The 18,036-nt window shown below is 41.7% G+C and overlaps 1 protein-coding gene across 1 annotated transcript; it reads left to right on the plus strand.

Annotated features, from left to right (window-relative positions):
* Positions 1-2,584: 2,584 nt before the first annotated feature.
* Positions 2,585-17,229, plus strand: aqp10a (aquaporin 10a). The gene is made up of 7 exons (XM_048261394.1): positions 2,585-2,671; positions 2,783-2,949; positions 9,143-9,269; positions 12,506-12,643; positions 13,673-13,791; positions 14,173-14,390; positions 16,701-17,229. The coding sequence occupies exons 2-7, from the start codon at positions 2,809-2,811 to the stop codon at positions 16,924-16,926; spliced, it is 969 nt and encodes a 322-aa protein (XP_048117351.1). The 5' UTR covers positions 2,585-2,671; positions 2,783-2,808; the 3' UTR covers positions 16,927-17,229.
* The last annotated feature ends 807 nt before the right edge of the window (positions 17,230-18,036 follow it).

Genomic DNA, 18,036 nt, shown 5'->3' on the forward strand with positions numbered 1-18,036 from the left:
TTCCTATCATTCCTCTAGCTGCCCTCGGGCCGTCTTTGCTACCCTGGAAATCCAGAGTTCTCGCCAAAGCACAATTGAATTGTCTCTGCGAGACACTCTGGCAATGAGTAATGATGCACGTTACTTTTACCCCTTGCATCACGAGGAACCAATCACATCAGTGTATCTTATACAGGCGGGCCATGAGGCGAGCTAAACAGATGACGACAGCGCTGCAATGAATCAGTCAGTAAACATTGCTCGTAGTGTTATCCAATTGCGTGCAGTGAGATTTTCAAATGCATGCTTGTTCCCGCCGCTTGAGTTGGGCCATTTTCACTATTCGTGGCTAGACCCTTAATCTTTCTAGATTACCAGGGTCTGGATTTTCCAGGCTACATCTTGTCACTAGTAGAAGTAAACATTTTTTTTTTACTCTTCTTTGAGTGAGCTCTGTATATCCATAGGGTACAAAAACGCTGTTGATAAAAATAAGAATGTACCGTATCTGTAGCCTAAGCATCTCCCACTAGAGGTCAGCCAATATTCGTATTCCTCACGGCAGTGGTTCTCAAAGTGTGGGGCGGGCCCCACTAGAGGTCAGCCAGTATTCACATTCCTCACGGCAGTGGTCCTCAAAGTGTTGGGCGGGCCCCACTAGTGGGGAATAGAGACATGACAGGTGAGGCGCGATGAACAGGAGGAAATATTTTTTTTTGAAAATGTGCCTATCTTTTTTGACAAGGAAGATCATAGATTCAAAACAAAGCAGCCACACACAAACATAAGAGTCATAAACAGACCAACGTATGAATTAAAATAACATCTGATCCAACAGACCGAGACGGGAACTGTAACTTGGAAACAAATTTAATATATTTTAACTAGGGCTGTCCATCGATTAAAAAATTAAATCGAATTAATTACATAGTCTGTGATTAATTAATCTAAATTAATCGGAAATATAATTTTTGCTGTGAAAGTATTTTAAATATTTAAATTCAAATGAGTCATTGAATAATCAGCATTAGTGACATTAAAGTTCAAAAACTCTTTTATTATTATTTTCACTGTTCAAAGAATCGCCATAATAATCTATAAGACCTAATATTCTGAGGAAATTAATTTAAAGTGCTTCAGGAAGAAGTCTTTTTTTCACATACAAGGCATTTCAGGCCACAGATATAACTCGGACACAATGAAAATAAATTAACACTCCCTTAATGTCAACACTATTTTTTTGCCTTGATGTGTGACTTTAGAGTTAACGAACTCTGGTGATATGCAAATTCCTTGCTGCAGACATTGCAGAGGACTTTATTTTAATCAACACTTTATTTTTATCAACACCATCAGGCCGTTTTTTAAAAGTAAATGTTCCAATCAATGATCTAGGCAGCACATTTTCTTCTCTCCTTCATTTTACAGTCTAATGGTTACTGACAAAACGGCTCAGGGTCAAAGGTCATACAGAATCGATTAATCTGTGTTATTTTTTTTAATCAGTTATTTTTTATCAAATTAATTAATCGAAATTAATCAGTTATTTTGACAGCCCTAATTTGAACGTTTCCATTTTGCCATCAAGGAACCAAAATGCAAACAAATTTAATATAACGTTTCCATTTTGCCTCGTTGATGGGGTCAAGTGGGGCTTGAAAATTCCCCACCTCCAAAGTGCGGAATAACAGAAAAAGTTTGAGAACCACTGCCTTACGGTACAATAAAAGGTCATGCAGTAGTCTGCTATTCCCGCACCATCCACAGGGGGGAAACGTTGCATCACACAGACCAGAACTGGGTGCATAACAGAACCACATTCTTAAGTTACGAGCTTATCTATGACCACAGAGATATTTAAACAACTGCATGTGAACAGTACATGAAAGCATACAAACTAGTAAATCCTTCGAGTGATTGAGATAAGCTGTGTCTCAAGACCTCATTTAGAGTGAGGTAAGGTGGCCAGTTTACGACACAGCCTGGGAACAGTTTCCTTATCATCACTCCCATCCTCCGCAGTATCAGCAGGCAGACTTACCCTCTTTCATATAACTGGAGGGGAGGCTGTTTTTGTTTTCCCTTCATATCTAATACACGTGTTAATGCGTCAATACTTCCCACTGTCCCAAGCTTGGCTGTAACTGGAAATCATAATTAATAATGTGGAATACACATTTGACTGGCAAATCAAATCTACATTATGGATAATCTATGTTAAGAACTGTTGAAATGCATTCACAGGTGTGTGATGCCTGCACAATATTCTTTCCCCCATTCGATAGATTTTGCTTATCTTCTTTTGTTTCTTTACTTATTTCTGCCTTACTTGAAAGTAAGCCAAAGCTATTTTCATTACATGTATTATCTCTTTGAGAGTGTGATTCATCTCAAAGATATTTGTTGTGGGCAGTGCACCAGCAAGAAGTCTGCATCTTTCTCTGACCAAATAGATGTTTAACTGTTTACGTTTTACTCCCTCTGTGCAGATAAAGACTATCTTGTTTCTCAGAAATGTTTTCAAACCTCTGCTACGCGCTACTTCATACTTTACCAGGGGCACAGTGCCCCTATACTTTATTGTATTACACAAAGGCATATAACCCTTGGTTTAAGTAATCTTTATTAGTATGTTGATAATCCTGTTAGTGATTGACCTTTGTTATAGTGACCAGCAGGTGTTTTACAACAGGTCAGCATCAGCCTCTCTCTCTCTAATCATCTGGCATGAGCGCTTTGTCGCTGGCCAAAGTCGAATGATGGTGAGTGGATAAGATGGTGTGTGGTGATGTGTTGATTTCAGGTGGGTGATCCTGACTACTGGCAATAATGACTGCAGGTGAGGCCAGTCTGCGTCGGCAAGCAGGAGCAGGTAGAATGAAGCCACTAACGTTCCGAAAGGCACTAACCGTGAAGAATGCCCTGGTCAGAGAGTGCTTGGCAGAGCTTCTCGGAACCTTCGTTTTACTGGTGAGAACCTGCCATCCATCAACTTCATTTTGCTTTCAGCTTCCTTTTACTATCAGTAAACACATCAACGTCACAGGTAACGTGAAGTAAATGTAAGTAAGTAAGTGAACGTACATATGGGGCTTTTCTCAATACAAAGTACGCTAAAGTAAGGTCTCCTGTTCTTGAAAGTTCGAACTTGAAAAGTTAAGATCGTGAGTCCAGACTCTGGAGAACGCGAGCACAGGACGCTCAATTTGCAGTTTGAGACAGCAGCGTTCTTGCCAACGGCAGCTTCTCTCGGAACAGCTCGGGAGTCTAGTCATTTACCTATTGCTCTATTAGTCTGCACCGTATTTCTGACATTTAGCCTACAATAAAATATATAATTCACCAGCTTGTTTAAGTTAATATATTCACTTGCCGATGGCGGGAATAATGTTTGAAGTTCGCAGTTTAAGTGACAGTTATGATTAACGTTAGTTGTGAAGCCTGTAGCCTATCATTACTTCATCAATATCTAGCATTTCCTTGTGCAAATTTATTACATTTTACAGTATATTTCTTCATCAATACACAGAGTAAGGCATATGTCCTCAATCTTTCAATAAACGTCATATTCATTTTGACATACCTTGATATAAAAGAAAGAAAATGCTTGTGACTTTTGCTGACCCTATTTTCTATCTGTTCCATTGAGATTTGTATGATATAGACCCCAAAAGCCTTTTTATTTTCATAATTTCTTGATGTCACACCAAATGATATGGTGTCACGCCATATGATAAATAACACCACAAAACAATCTGTTAATACAAAAATGTGTATTATATGTATTTCACAAGCAACAAAAGACAGTTTAAGACAGGTATATCATGTAAAGGTTCACTTTTAGAAATCACAACTATGCAAAACAGAATGCCACCAAATATTGTATAGCTCTTGGGTTCCCTGAGTATCTTTTGTATCCAAGGCTGTAGAGTGAGTGAGTGAGTGTGTGTGGGGGTGATTTCTGTGTTTTATGTGTGTGTGTGATTCGCAATACATGCAATAGTTGCACATCTTAAATAATAAATGTTAAATCATGTTAAATATGTCAAAATATATATTACACTTAATTATGAGTTAAACATATGTATGAAAAAACATTATTTATGCAGGAAAATGCAGTTTCTATCATACAGTGTGACAAATAAATCATATGGTGTGACGAGAAAACCCGGTCACACTATATGATATGGGGTCACACCATATGAGGTTTCATGTACTTAGCATGACATTAAGCAATGTGCTTTTATGCTAACATCCTAAAAACATGCTAACTGCAATATGACAATATAGTTTTAAAGGTAATATTGACTGAAAAGTAATTTTATTCGGGCATTTTTGCGTAAAATGCGTCACACCAAAAGACAGTGCAAAAGGGAACTGAAGCAGGAGTGCCGGATATACTTGATTTTTTGGAAAACATGAAGAGAGAAAACTCATCTTGTAACTTTCAGTGTCCTTCTGAGGTGTTGTTCTTCCTCCTGAAAGAAGGAGGACCCCTACTCCCCAAAGGTCTCCAAACAATTGCCCGTTTAAAAAAAGTAATATGGCGTCACACCATATGATATCCATTTCTGGGACAAAGTGTTTTAGTTAAGGGTGGCTTCACAGTATTATGCCTGAACCTTTAGTCAAGCAGACTCACAAGTAGGCATCTGGGTTATCAATATATGATTGAATAAACAGAAAATGAATACATTTTCTTGTTTTTATTCAAAATCAAAATTTGTGAAATGTGACTGGGACAGTCACGCCATATGAGCTTTTTCTGGTTTGGCTGAAAATTGTGGAAAAAAAATGGAAGATTAATCCCATGAATGCTCTGTATGTTCATATAAAACAGCATTTTCTGAACAATATCACCATAGTTTTTGATATATTTTTTTTTATAATTTACATATCTTTGACACATTGGACCAAAAAAAGGCCATGTCATGTCAACCACCCAAGTATAGAAAAGAACGCATATTGAGAAAAGCCCATGGTCTCGAGATAAATTATGTATTCTGCTATCCAATGACAGATTAGGTCTGTTGATCATGTGCATGCACATCTGGATGCCAAGCTTATACCTCAGCAACAGACAACATCCATCACTTACTTTCGGACATGCAGACATATTGTTGTGGTAACTGCAGATCCAGCTGATAGTCAGAGTTTGCAACTAGACTCCAAAGAGATTGAGTAGTGAGAGAATTGAAACTCATTCAAATTCTACATGTCTAGTCTCCACCGTGGGATAGTGGGAAACGCAATTTCGATCTCTTTGTATGTCTTGACATGTGAAGAAATTGACAATAAAGTAGACTTTGACTTTGATCTTGTCCTGAACACTGAGGCTAAATTATTTTGTAGACATTTTTTACTCTTGTGACTGAGTCATGTATGAGGTCTTGATTTGTTTATTTTCTGTCATAGAGCATCACGAGTCCTCTGCGTTTTTTGTTTACAGAGTTGAGCTCATATAGTGCACTATCCTATGATACAGTTTACAGAGTTGAGCTCGTATAATGCACTATCCTATGATACAGTTTATATAGTTAATCTCATATAGTGCACTATCCTATGATACAGTTTACAGAGTTGAGCTCATATAGTGCACTATCCTATGATACAGTTTACAGAGTTGAGCTCATATAGTGCACTATCCTATGATACAGTTTACAGAGTTGAGCTCATATAATGCACTATCCTATGATACAGTTTACGGATGTCTGTGCACAATGAATGTTTTCACCACTAAATTATGAATTTGCAACCTCCCTGGAGTTGGCCTGCCATGGGGAAACTGCCCGTTTGCTGCAAAGAGTATAGGATAAAAAAAAAAAAAAGTACTTATATAAGCTATGATTGAGGCACCAGATTACTTATTCAGCCTTATTCCAATTAAATTAGTGTACATTTTGTTTGTGTATATAACGTCTTTGCCACCTAGGGCTGCCTCTGTAATATCCTGTTGGCTGTAATCACTGTCTTTATGAGTTTATGAGCCATATATGTTCCGTGCAGTTAGTGTATTGTGTGCTGCAGAGTTATTGAATGTGCTCATGGTTATTGAGCTTGTTATCTAAACTATGTCAGCACTTTTTTTTTTTGAGGATGTTTAACACAGTAATGTATTAATGAGTTGAATGGAAGTTTTTTTCCCTCTTTTTCCTAATATGGAAATAAGTGAGGATAGGAGCAGGCTTCACTCAATGTGTCTACTTTTAAACTTTAAGAGTGCTGGCCTGGATAGTTAGAATACGTAAAGTAGGAGAGAGGCCACACTATGCATATATACACCTTTATTTGCAAATAAAAGTCTATATGCATAGTGTGGCCTCTCTCCTACTTTACTTTACGTCAGTGGTCCCCAAACTACGGCCCGCCACCTCATTTTAGGTGGCCCCCCAAAACATGTCCGTGGTATATACAAGGATACAAGGATACAAGGATACAAGGAAGTTTATTGTCACATGCATATAGTTACTGGAAGTAAGAAATGCAGTGAAATTATGTCTGGTGTCAGCCTATTTGTGCATTAATGGGGGGGGGGGGTAAAAAGTGCAGTAGAAGAGGGGTTTAGTAGATTAAGTGGCAAGGGCTGCATAAAAAAGGTGGGGGAGGATTGGGATTGGGTGGGGGCACCAACAAGGAGCACCCAAGAGCAACAGGGGCAAGGAAAACTCCCTTACCAAGGAAGAAACCTTGGGCAGATCCACGGCTCAAGGGCTAACCCAACTGCCAGGGGGTGTGTGTGTGTGTTGGGGGGATGACAGGGGAGATGGGATAGTGTGCTGTGTATGTGGGGAGAGGGCAGTGTGCAATATGTGTGTTGGAGAAGCTTCCTCATGAGACAATGTGCTGTGGGGGGGGGGCAGTGTGCTGTAAGTATGTTGGGGATGTGTGTTGGAGAAGCTTCCTGATGAAATAATGTGCTGTGTATGTAGGGGGCAGGGACTTACTATTGCAAGCAGAGTACTGTATGTAATGTATGTGAGTGATGACAGTGAAAGATGTGTGTGTGGGAGGGAGAGTGGAGCAGTGACTGTGTGTGTGTGTGTGTGTGTGTGTGTAGGTGGGTAGGTGGGGGCAGTGTGTGCTGTGGGTATGTAGAGGATGTGTGTTGGAGAAGATCCTGAAGACAATGTGCTGTGTATGTGGGGGCAGTGTGCAGCAAGTATGTAGAGGAGGCTTACTGTAGCAAGCAGTGTGCTGTATGTATGTGAAGTGATGACAGTGATGATGTAAGTGTGTGTGTGTGGGGGGGGATCAGGGACTTACTATTGCAAGCAGAGTACTGTATGTAATGTATGTGAGTGATGACAGTGAAGATGTGTGTGTGGGCGGGAGTGGAGCAGTGACTGTGTGTGTATGTGTGTAGTGTGTGTGTGTGGGTAGGTGGGGGCAGTGTGCTGTAAGTATGTAGAGGATGTGTGTTGGAGAAGATCCTGAAGACAATGTGCTGTGTATGTGGGGGGCAGTGTGCAGCAAGTATGTAGAGGAGTGCTGTATGTATGTGAAGTGATGACAGTGATGATGTAAGTGTGTGTGTTGGGGATGGGGGTGGGGTGGGTGGGGGGGGGGTGGGGGGGCAGAAAGGCTAGGCAATCAAGGACATGGGTAGATGGAGGAGAAATCAAAAAAAATAAATAAAAAAGTGTGCAAAAAGTTGGAGAAAGTCAGATATGTGTGTGTGTGTGTGTGTGTGTGTGTGTTTTTGTGATGAAATAAGAAAATAAATAAAAGGTCTGTAGCATAGGGAGAGGGATGTAAAAAGTGCTAAAAGTCTTGTAGGTGTGTGTGTGTGTGTGTGTGTGGGGGTCATGAGTGCTGAGGAGTGAATGAGTGCAAAGTCAGTATAGTGTGAGTTCAGAGTTGGGAAATGTTTGAGAGTGCTGAGGAGTGAATGTGTGCAAAGTCAGTATAGTGTGAGTTCAGAGTTCAGGATGGCCTGGGGATAAAAACTTCTCCTGAGTCTCTCAGTTCTGGCTTTGTGACTACATAGGCGTCTTCTTGATTTCAGCGGTAGGAATAATCCATTGTTAGGATGAGAAGAGTCCTTCAGAATCTTTTGGGCTCTTAGGAGTACTCTTCTGGAATAGATATCTTGTAGAGCAGGGAGTTGAGTTCTTATAGCACGCTCAGCTGAGCGCACTACTCTCTGCAGAGTACTACAATCTCTAACTGTGGAGTTCCCATACCAGGTGATGATGCTACCAGTTAGAACACTCTCAACCGCTGAAGTGTAGAAGGCCTTCATGATGGATGTAGAAACTTTGAATTTCCTTAGCTGACGAAGGAAGTAGAGTCGTTGTCTGGATATAGCATCCGGCCCGCACGGGAGTTCGACATCGTCAAACTATAACCTCCGTAATTTCCCCCATTCATTCTCTATGGCGGGTCTTAACAGTACACATGTACAGTAATACTCTTTTTGGTTGTTTTGACGCTGTTTCGCGTTTGCCATCGAAAACGGAATGAAATGTATAGTAGGCCTACCTGCAAACAATGTAAGAGGCCTCTGCTGACTGCATCAGTGCTCAAAGTATTCTAAAAATGTATCAATTAATTGTTAATAACTAACTATTCAAGTCATAATTCTGGAACTTTCTGGTATAATTATTTATATTTTTTATTCACTCGTTCAAATGTTCATACAGAGTTCACAAAGTTCTCATCAGGTGAGTGAAAGTTAGAATGGTGGTCATTTCAGATGTTTCTGCCACCACTTCATAAAACTCATAGTTTGAGAACTTTAAATTATTTGTAGGATATTGCTTGTTCACAACTTGAGCTGTGTAGCCTATGCAAAGTTCAGAGTTCAAAATATACTTTTGGGACTCCCTGCTTATAGTTTTGAGAATGCTATTATTATTATTATATTATTATTATAACAATGGTATTAAATTGGAATAGCCTATAGATTAAATGGAATATTCAACTAAGGTAGACTGCCTTTGTTCACAGCACTAAGCTATTTATGGTTACTGATATACTCCGAGTCTCTGGCCCTCTCTTAGAGCCAGGCATAGTGAGCTGGCCCTCGGAAGAAAAAGTTTGGGGACCACTGCTTCACGTATTCTAATATGGAAATATGAATATTCTGGTGAGAATCCTTTCCCTCTCTTTTACTCTGTTTGCCCCCACGCTGACCTCTTGACCCTTGACCCTTCTGTCACAGCTGTTTGGCTGCGCAGCGGCTGCCCAGGTGAAGACCAGCCGCGAGACCAAGGGTCAGTTCCTGTCGTCCAACCTGGCTTTCTCTGTGGGGGTCATGGCCGCCATGTACCTCTCCAAAGGGATCTCAGGTACAGCAGCGGAAACCATCTGCTAGCCCGCAGGGCTGCTGTGTTGCTGGACGAATACAGCAGATGGTTTCAGAGTGGTCAACAGTCTGAAGTTCCAAGCCCATCTTAGTGTTCTTGACACTAAACTCTCAAATATCTCTAACAGCAAGAAATAACTCCTTGCATGGCAGCCCCCTTTGTCTATAAGAGGCACAGGGCCAGATGTACGTACATTTGCGAACGTAGCGTTATCAGCGCCATGGACACACCGCAGATTGCGAACGCTGTCAGACCCACGTTTCCGTCGTATTTATCAATCGTTCAATCCTTAGTGTAAACTGCGCCTTTCTCTGCCCTTCTCCGCCCATAAACGCAATTTACGAACATCCACAACTGAATGGCAGCGCCTACAAGTGCAGTTGAATGAAGTTAACTGATGACAACATTAAAAAGAATCAAACGTTTAGCGATCATGAAATAATAACATACATGATAAGATGTCAACAAGCAGGGAGATAATGAAGATCAGTAGTTCTACTCAAACTACTTGTGCACGTAGGCTATGGAAGATTGGTCAAATCTAGCAAGTAGGAAAGTTTAAGTGAATGACTTGAAAGTGAAAGTAAGACATCTAAAAGGCCAACGAAAGTTAAGGTTGCTTTTGGTAGTACAAATACTTTCACCACAAAAACTGGTGTTCTAAATAGCGATTCTGTTGTCTTTGAAAGGTTCTCTTATTGACGCATTGAACTGCAATGTGGATTAACACCTGCTTTTACATGGCGGAAGTATTTAGGCGCAGAATAGACGTGTGCTTTCAGGAGCAGTCTTTGTACATACCGTGGAATACATAACTAGGTGCTCTTTACTCTTCCCCTCCCATCTTTTTAAGCTAAACTCCCACTTTCCCCTGGATCCTCCCATGAATGCATATGCATGACATGACAATCGCAATCTGCCACTTTCAGCTCCCGCGACAGGCAGTTTGCGCTTTTACATCATTGCGGCCTGTACATACCTCGCAATGATTTTACGCGCACATTGCGAAACAAATACGCCTGAAATGGGCGCAAAAGCGTTAGTACATCTGGCCCACAGTGTCTTGAGAGCTGTTAAAAAGTCTAACACAGGGCTCTCAAGTTTTGAGGAAAGGCAAGAGTGACATTCCCCGTCGACAATTCCCCCCCGTCCGAGGGTTAAAGGGGTGGCTGGTCAGACGGGTTGCGAGAATGGGGGTGTTTCATTAATAATACTACAACTTTTTGTTGCTGTTATTAATATGCCTTCAGATGTTCCAGTGTAACAGTAACAGAGGTCGTGTCTTCAGCCGCTCACGGCCCTTGAACCCGCCACCTCAACACACACCGGCATGGGAGTCGAGCATGGGAGTCGAGCGCTCTAACCACTGAGCTAAAAGCCCAAGCTTCCAACTCAGCGGTTAGAGCCGTTCTTAAGGTTAGGGGTGAGGATTTACATGCACAACTTACTTCACCAGCTAGCATACACCAGCCCCAGGTCGCTTAACAGTTGATCCAATATTAGTTGTGCAGAAATATAGCCCATCTTATACACACCAATTGAATTTAAATAGAAATGGTAAAGATTTGTATTTTTTGTAATTATTCCATATTTAGTGTAGTCACATCAGAACCTGAAGTAGCCTACAATCCAAATGCAAGCATGAAACTTTGAGGCCAAGATTATGCTTATAAGGGGTTCATATGCAGTAAGCATTTGATTGCCAGTATGCATTTTGGATAACCCAAACTCCTATGGGGAGTTTTCATAGGGCATTTTACAAAATGCATGAGCATATCTTGGCAAATAATGGTCTAAAGTACTCATGTTGTCATTCTATATTGATCTACTTTTGCACACAGCATGACAAGACCTAATGCTAGGACTCAAGTCATATCAGGTCAAGACCTAGAGGGCTGAAATGTGGTCAGTTCAAAGATGCTTGTTATCCGGTACATCACACAGTTATTCTAATTGTTTTCCAACAGTGTCTCAGCTTTCCAAAAGAGAGCAGGCATTTGATTATTGCCTACAGTATGTATAGCAATGCCCTCCTAAGTCAAAATGGGGCAAAAGTATAATTTATAATTGCTCAGATTTGCAAAAGAAAAGATTTGACACATGGCACTGACAATTCAATAATGGGCCTTTTCACCACCTCTGAGCATCCACTAACCTGGGCCTTTTAGGGAGCTTTCCTCTCAGGGTGAATGAGAGGATGCTTAATTGCTTTTTACCCGACATTTTTTAATACAGATGCAATGATCAATGCATCCATGGCCAGGATATAATTATATAATATGACATGATTTTAAAAGTGACCTATAACAATAGGCTATGCAATACACTTTAATTTGTTTAGTGCTAATAAAATGATTAAGCCTATTTGGAGAGAGAGATGTTTAGAATGTGACAATATGTCAGTCATCTTGTGAACAAAAGTAGGCTATGATTAGGCATAGGCTACTTGTTCTGAGCAAGTTTTGTCAATGAACAGGCTGTGAAACTGTTGGCTAATTGATGCTAATTATCTGGGAAACATTCTCTAGCAGCAGTCACGTTGTCATTGTTTGTGTCAAACAAGTTGTGGATTTGTTGTAACATTAAAAGATGACTTACTCTGTGCTGAAATCATGAACTGATGCTCGAAGCTTCAAGGTGAACGGAACTTGGAAGAAGTAGGTAACAGGTTCACGTTCAACAATCCCAGGATACACGTTTTTCATTGGTTGTTGCGTTAAATCTTACCCAGATACAAAAGTGCTATTTTATGATTGGCTATTGTGTAGCCCCCCTTGTTATTTTTGATTGGCTGATAAGTGGCAGGCTCAACTCCAGGACAGACACGCTTGATTCCTGCCGGTTCCATAGTGAGAGCGGCGCGGCCAGAGACATTTTGGGCGCTGCCGCAGCATATTAAATATATAAATAGTTTTTCTGCGTGAGAAATACAGTGTGTGGCGGGAGAGAGTGACAAAAGACTGAAATGAGTGACTGTCACCATCAATGCGTGACACTTGAGAGCCCTGCTAACAAAATAAAAAGTTCTATATATCCTACATGGTAACTGTACATGACCCTCTGATTCTCATACTCTGCCTTCATTCAAACTCCTAGTGGTATGAGTGAGGCTCAAACTTTACATCATATACATAGATTATTGTGTTGTTTTCTGGACAGAGGATTCACACATGCTAACGTTCCATTGTCCTATTTGTTGTTGTTGTTTGGTGTATCAGGAGCTCACCTGAACCCTGCGGTGTCTCTGAGTTTCTGTGTGCTGGGTCAGTGTTCCTGGAAGAAGCTACTGCCGTACTCTCTCGCCCAGTTACTGGGGGCCTACCTAGCCTCTTGGCTCGTCTATTTGGTCTACTACGGTATGCTTGGCTCGTCTATTGAGTCTACTACAGTATGCTTGGCTCGTCTATTGAGTCTACTATGGTATGCTTGGCTCGTCTATTGAGTCTCACATATGGACAGGTCTATCTCACTCACATATGGACATTTTCAGTCTAGTTCATATTAGTGACTTAAAGGTGCTCTAAGCGATGCCACGTGTTTTTTAGGCTAAAACATTTTATGTCACTTACTGCAAACATCACCTAACCAACCGCTAGCTGTCTGTGTCCTGAATACACTGTAAAAAAAACACGATCTCTGTGGACAGCCCAGGCTCCAAAAACGGCAACAAAAACAACCTGGGCAAACCATAAAACATAACAAACTGTTCCAGCAAATCACAGACGAGATGCACGTTTAGGAGAGTTTCAATCGCACGGGAGCACCACGGGAGGGAGGGGGAGGAAGTAGCGAGCTAGCTCTCTGTTTTGTTTGAACGTCAACAGAAGTGACGTTACCCAGCATCGCTTAGAGCACCTTTAATATTTGAGATGCATTTGTATATGCATGATATTACACTGAATATTACTCTCACATCTGTTTTAAAGATATACAAGGTATTCATAGAGATGCACACTATATGGACAAGTGCTGGGACACTACCTGAATACTTTCAGACACATAAAATCAAGCACCCTGTCATGCAGTTTGCATTCATAAACATTTTAGAAAGAATGGGTTGTTCTGAAGAGCTCTGTGAATGCAAGCATGGCACTGTAATAGGGTGCACAAAGCAAGGTCAACATGGCTTAGGAAGAACTTGACTTGCCCATACAGAGCCCTGACCTCAACCCCATCAAACACCCTTGAGATGATTTAACAAAGATGGCCAGTCAGGCTTCTTGCTCAATGTCAGTGCCTGACCAAATGCTCTTATGGATGAATGGGCATAAGTGACCCAATACTTTTATCCACCTAGTGTATCTATAGTTTTTTGTTCTCTTTTTGTTCTCTTAAATACGAATCTCTTATCTTTCTTTTCCCTGGCATTATCTCTGTTCCTGCAGACGCCATAATGGAGTTCAGTGGGGGTGTTCTGACCGTGACCGGGCCCAATGAGACAGCCTCCATTTTTGCCACTTACCCCAGCCACTTCCTTTCCCTGCAGAGAAGCTTCCTGGACCAGGTACGAGACGGCCGCTAGGAGAAGGCCCATCCACATCTGTCCAGTCAGGCAGCTCATAATCAGTGCAGTGCAGCCAGCAGAAACTGACCCTATTCAATGTTTCATTGGTCTGCCTTTGAAAATATGTTACAATGCAGTCACACCAAAGACATTGCTTATTTTTTCAGGCTCACTTGAAGTGTGTCTTCTTGATAACAGACGCATTGGGGCTTTTTTCATTATATTTCATCCTAACCTTGAATTTGGATGAATGCATAACTAGGGTCTTACCGCTCTATTATCTTGCCTTGCCCCTCTCTCTCTCTCTCTTTCTTTCTCTCTCTCTCTCCCTCTCTCTTTTTCTCTCTCTCTCTCTCTCCCTCTCCCTCTCCCTCTCTGTAGGTGGTGGGAACGGCGATGCTGATGTTGTGCATCCTACCTCTGGGCGAGGAGAAGAACACCCCTGCCCCTCCTGGTCTCATTCCGCCCATCGTGGGCGGCATCGTCCTGGGGATCAGCATGGGCATGTCCTCCAACTGCGGAGCGGCCATAAACCCTGCCCGTGACCTGGGCCCCCGCCTCTTCACGCTGACCGCAGGCTGGGGAACAGAGGTGTTTAGGTGAGCCCATCAGCTGGCTGGCATTTGAACCAATCCTATGCAAATCCCTTTCCTCTGGCCTGTTGTGGTATATGTCTCCTGTAGCCAAGCTCATAAAAATTTTACTCCAAATACTTTTGCTGGTTACATTCATGCATATTATCTAGCCATGCTGCCCCCCCCCCGCACACACACACACACACAGATGTCTCTCAGCAGATTGTATTGTGTTGTGCATGCCATTGGTATTAGTGCTACAGTGTAAACGGATTTTGCAATGACCATTTGGACACATGAGCATGCAAACACAGTGTGTCCAGAAGGAACACTGAGTCCTCGCTGGTGTCATTAGCTTTGTTCTGTAGATACTGGCTCTGCTCACATCCCCAAAACATTCTGATCCATAATGATCCTAATCGCTATTATTTAAAGCTTTGTATATTGTTTATTAGTGCTATTATAAAATACTACACTTTTAGATATATTTTATGGGTCAATGCATAAAGATAAAGATATTATTGAGTCACAGAATCATACAAAAATGGATACTTCTTCTGGCAACCACATATAAGCTTATTATGTACGTGCACATGCTCTGTCACATCTAAACCCTCATCTAAACTCTGGTGCTACTCTTCCCACATGCTCTCTCACATCTAAACCCTCACCTAAAGTCTGGTGCTACTCTCTCACATCTAAACCCTCACCTAAACTCTGGTGCTACCAGTGTTGTGTGTAACGCGTTACAAAGTAACGAGTTACAGTAACGTAACTACTTTTTTGAGTAAAAAGTAGTGTAACGTGTTACTACTAAAAATTTGGTAACGTAACGTAGTTCCTTTTTCATATCTGCGCAACGTTACTTTTCCCAGGGACAGATTTGACAGTGATGCTGCTTTATCAGCTGCGCGCTTGCGCAATAGGCACAAGCTCCACATGGCAGCCTCCGTGACAGAGGCTGGTAGCATGAAGTGCAATTATAGCTCCACACGGTACGTGACAAGAGGCTGGTGGCAATGAAGAGCAATCACAGCAAGCGAGACGCAGCCAACGCTAACTTCTGGGGGATGGAGGTAGCCTATTCACATTACTTCGAACTCGTTGAAACTAAGGGAAGGAATGTGAGTGTTAGTTGTAGCCTAGACTACATTGTCCTTCTGTACATTGAGAAGTAACGAGTAACGAGCAAACACTACTTTTTAAAAGTAACTTCCCCAACACTGGGTGCTACTCATCTAAACCCTCACCTAAACTCTGGTGCTACTCTCTCACATCTAAACCCTTACCTAAAGTCTGGTGCTACTCTCTCACATCTAAACCCTCACCTAAAGTCTGGTGCTACTCTTCCCACATGCTCTCTCACATCTAAACCCTCACCTAAAGTTTGGTGCTACACATCTAAACCCTCACCTAAACTCTGGTGCTACACATCTAAACCCTCACCTAAACTCTGGTGCTACACATCTAAACCTAAACTCTGGTGCTACACATCTAAACCTAAACTCTGGTGCTACTCATCTAAACCCTCACCTAAACTCTGGTGCTACTCTCTCACATCTAAACCCTCACCTAAAGTCTGGTGCTACTCTTCCCACATGCTCTCTCACATCTAAACCCTCACCTAAACTCTGGTGCTACACATCTAAACCCTCACCTAAACTCTGGTGCTACACATCTAAACCCTCACCTAAACTCTGGTGCTACACATCTACACCCTCACCTAAACTCTGGTGCTACACATCTAAACCCTCAGCTAAAGTCTGGTGCTACACATCTAAACCCTCACCTAAACTCTGGTGCTACACATCTAAACCTAAACTCTGGTGCTACACATCTAAACCCTCACCTAAACTCTGGTGCTACACATCTAAAACTAAACTCTGGTGCTACACATCTAAACCTAAACTCTGGTGCTACTCATCTAAACCCTCACCTAAAGTCTGGTGCTCCTCTCTCACATCTAAACCCTCACCTAAAGTCTGGTGCTACTCTTCCCACATGCTCTCTCACATCTAAACCCTCACCTAAAGTCTGGTGCTACACATCTAAACCCTCACCTAAACTCTGGTGCTACACATCTAAACCCTCACCTAAACTCTGGTGCTACACATCTAAACCTAAACTCTGGTGCTACACATCTAAACCTAAAGTCTGGTGCTACACATCTAAACCTAAAGTCTGGTGCTACACATCTAAACTCTGGTGCTACACACCTAAACTCTGGTGCTACACATCTAAACTCTGGTGCTACACACCTAAACTCTGGTGCTACACATCTAAACTCTGGTGCTACACATCTAAACCTAAACTCTGGTGCTACTCTCCCCGCAGCTGTTCTAACTACTGGTTCTGGGTGCCCCTGGTGGCTCCCATGATTGGAGGAGTGCTGGGGTCTGTTATCTACGTCCTCTTCATTGACTTGCACCTGCCCGAAACAGAGGCCAGTGAGGCCACGGGTGAGCCAGCAGTCACTGACCTGAAGCCCTGGATGGTCTCAGGCACTGAAGAACTCAAGGGCAAGTCTGAATCGACTGTCATCAAAGAAGAGAAGCTATAGACCCACATTCTTCTCACAGGGACATGACCAGGCCTTGCAGGCTCCTCCCTCTCTATCAATATCACCCAGAGGCATTCAACTTATTTTTTATAAGAAGTCTGTTCTGTTTTTACTGTTGGTTTGCTTATTGAAATTCATATCAAGTTTAGTTTACCAGAGAGTATCTAGTATACACAGGAAGCAGTGTTTCCCCTACAATGTATTCATCAGTGGCGCAGCGCCGCTCCTGGAATTCAAGCGCCACTGCAAAAAGAGTTGCCTAATTAAAAAAAAAAAAGATAGCTTAAAGTGAACTTCAGGAACAGCTGCCGCTCGTTCAGGTTTCATGTCAACAAATAATAGTAGGCTAACGTTGAAGGCGCAGTCAGGGATTCCACAGGAGATCACGCTTTTGTTTGTGTTTATGTACATGTTTTAAGTTTATTAGCAGACGCAATTTTGTGCAAAAAAACGTAGCCTACATTATGTTAACCAAGGAACCAAATTAAACACGCCAGCGAGATAGCTCGCCCCTACCTTCAGTAGCCTATTCCCAGATAAATCCACGCATTGTTTTCGTTTTTGTTTGTGATACAGGCAATGCTTTCAAGCCCCGTGTTGCTAACATACCTAGGCTGTGAAACTAAGGTCTAGCTACCCTATTGGTGGGTTTAATTGAATTTGAGTAATAGGATACGCAAGCATTTACATCTGAGATAGTTTGTAATTCCTGTATAGCTCATCAAAATTATAGATATGATACAAGACACTTATCTGCTATAATCCAAGTGAATTTTCTTTGAATTTTTGACCATTTATTTTACCAAATGACATGGGAAACATAATTAATTTCATCCACATATTCTTATGCACCATGCACAACAACGCTACTAAGTTAGCTTAAAACCGTGAGAATCAAGCCAGCGTCACGGGCCGTCACGGCATTAAAGTGACAGGCACTCAATTCGACTTGCACAGCACCAATACAGTGTAATGGCATGAAAGAGAAGTCTATGTAGTTTATACAGTGCTGTGCAAAAGTTAAGACACCCATGCTGAAATTGACTAAAGGGAGGAATAAAAACATATTTTGCCTTTTGTCTTAATGCCTTAATTAAAAAAAAAATAGGA

Source organism: Alosa alosa, chromosome 13 (genome assembly GCF_017589495.1).
Source record: "Alosa alosa isolate M-15738 ecotype Scorff River chromosome 13, AALO_Geno_1.1, whole genome shotgun sequence".
Taxonomy (NCBI): Eukaryota; Metazoa; Chordata; class Actinopteri; order Clupeiformes; family Clupeidae; genus Alosa; species Alosa alosa.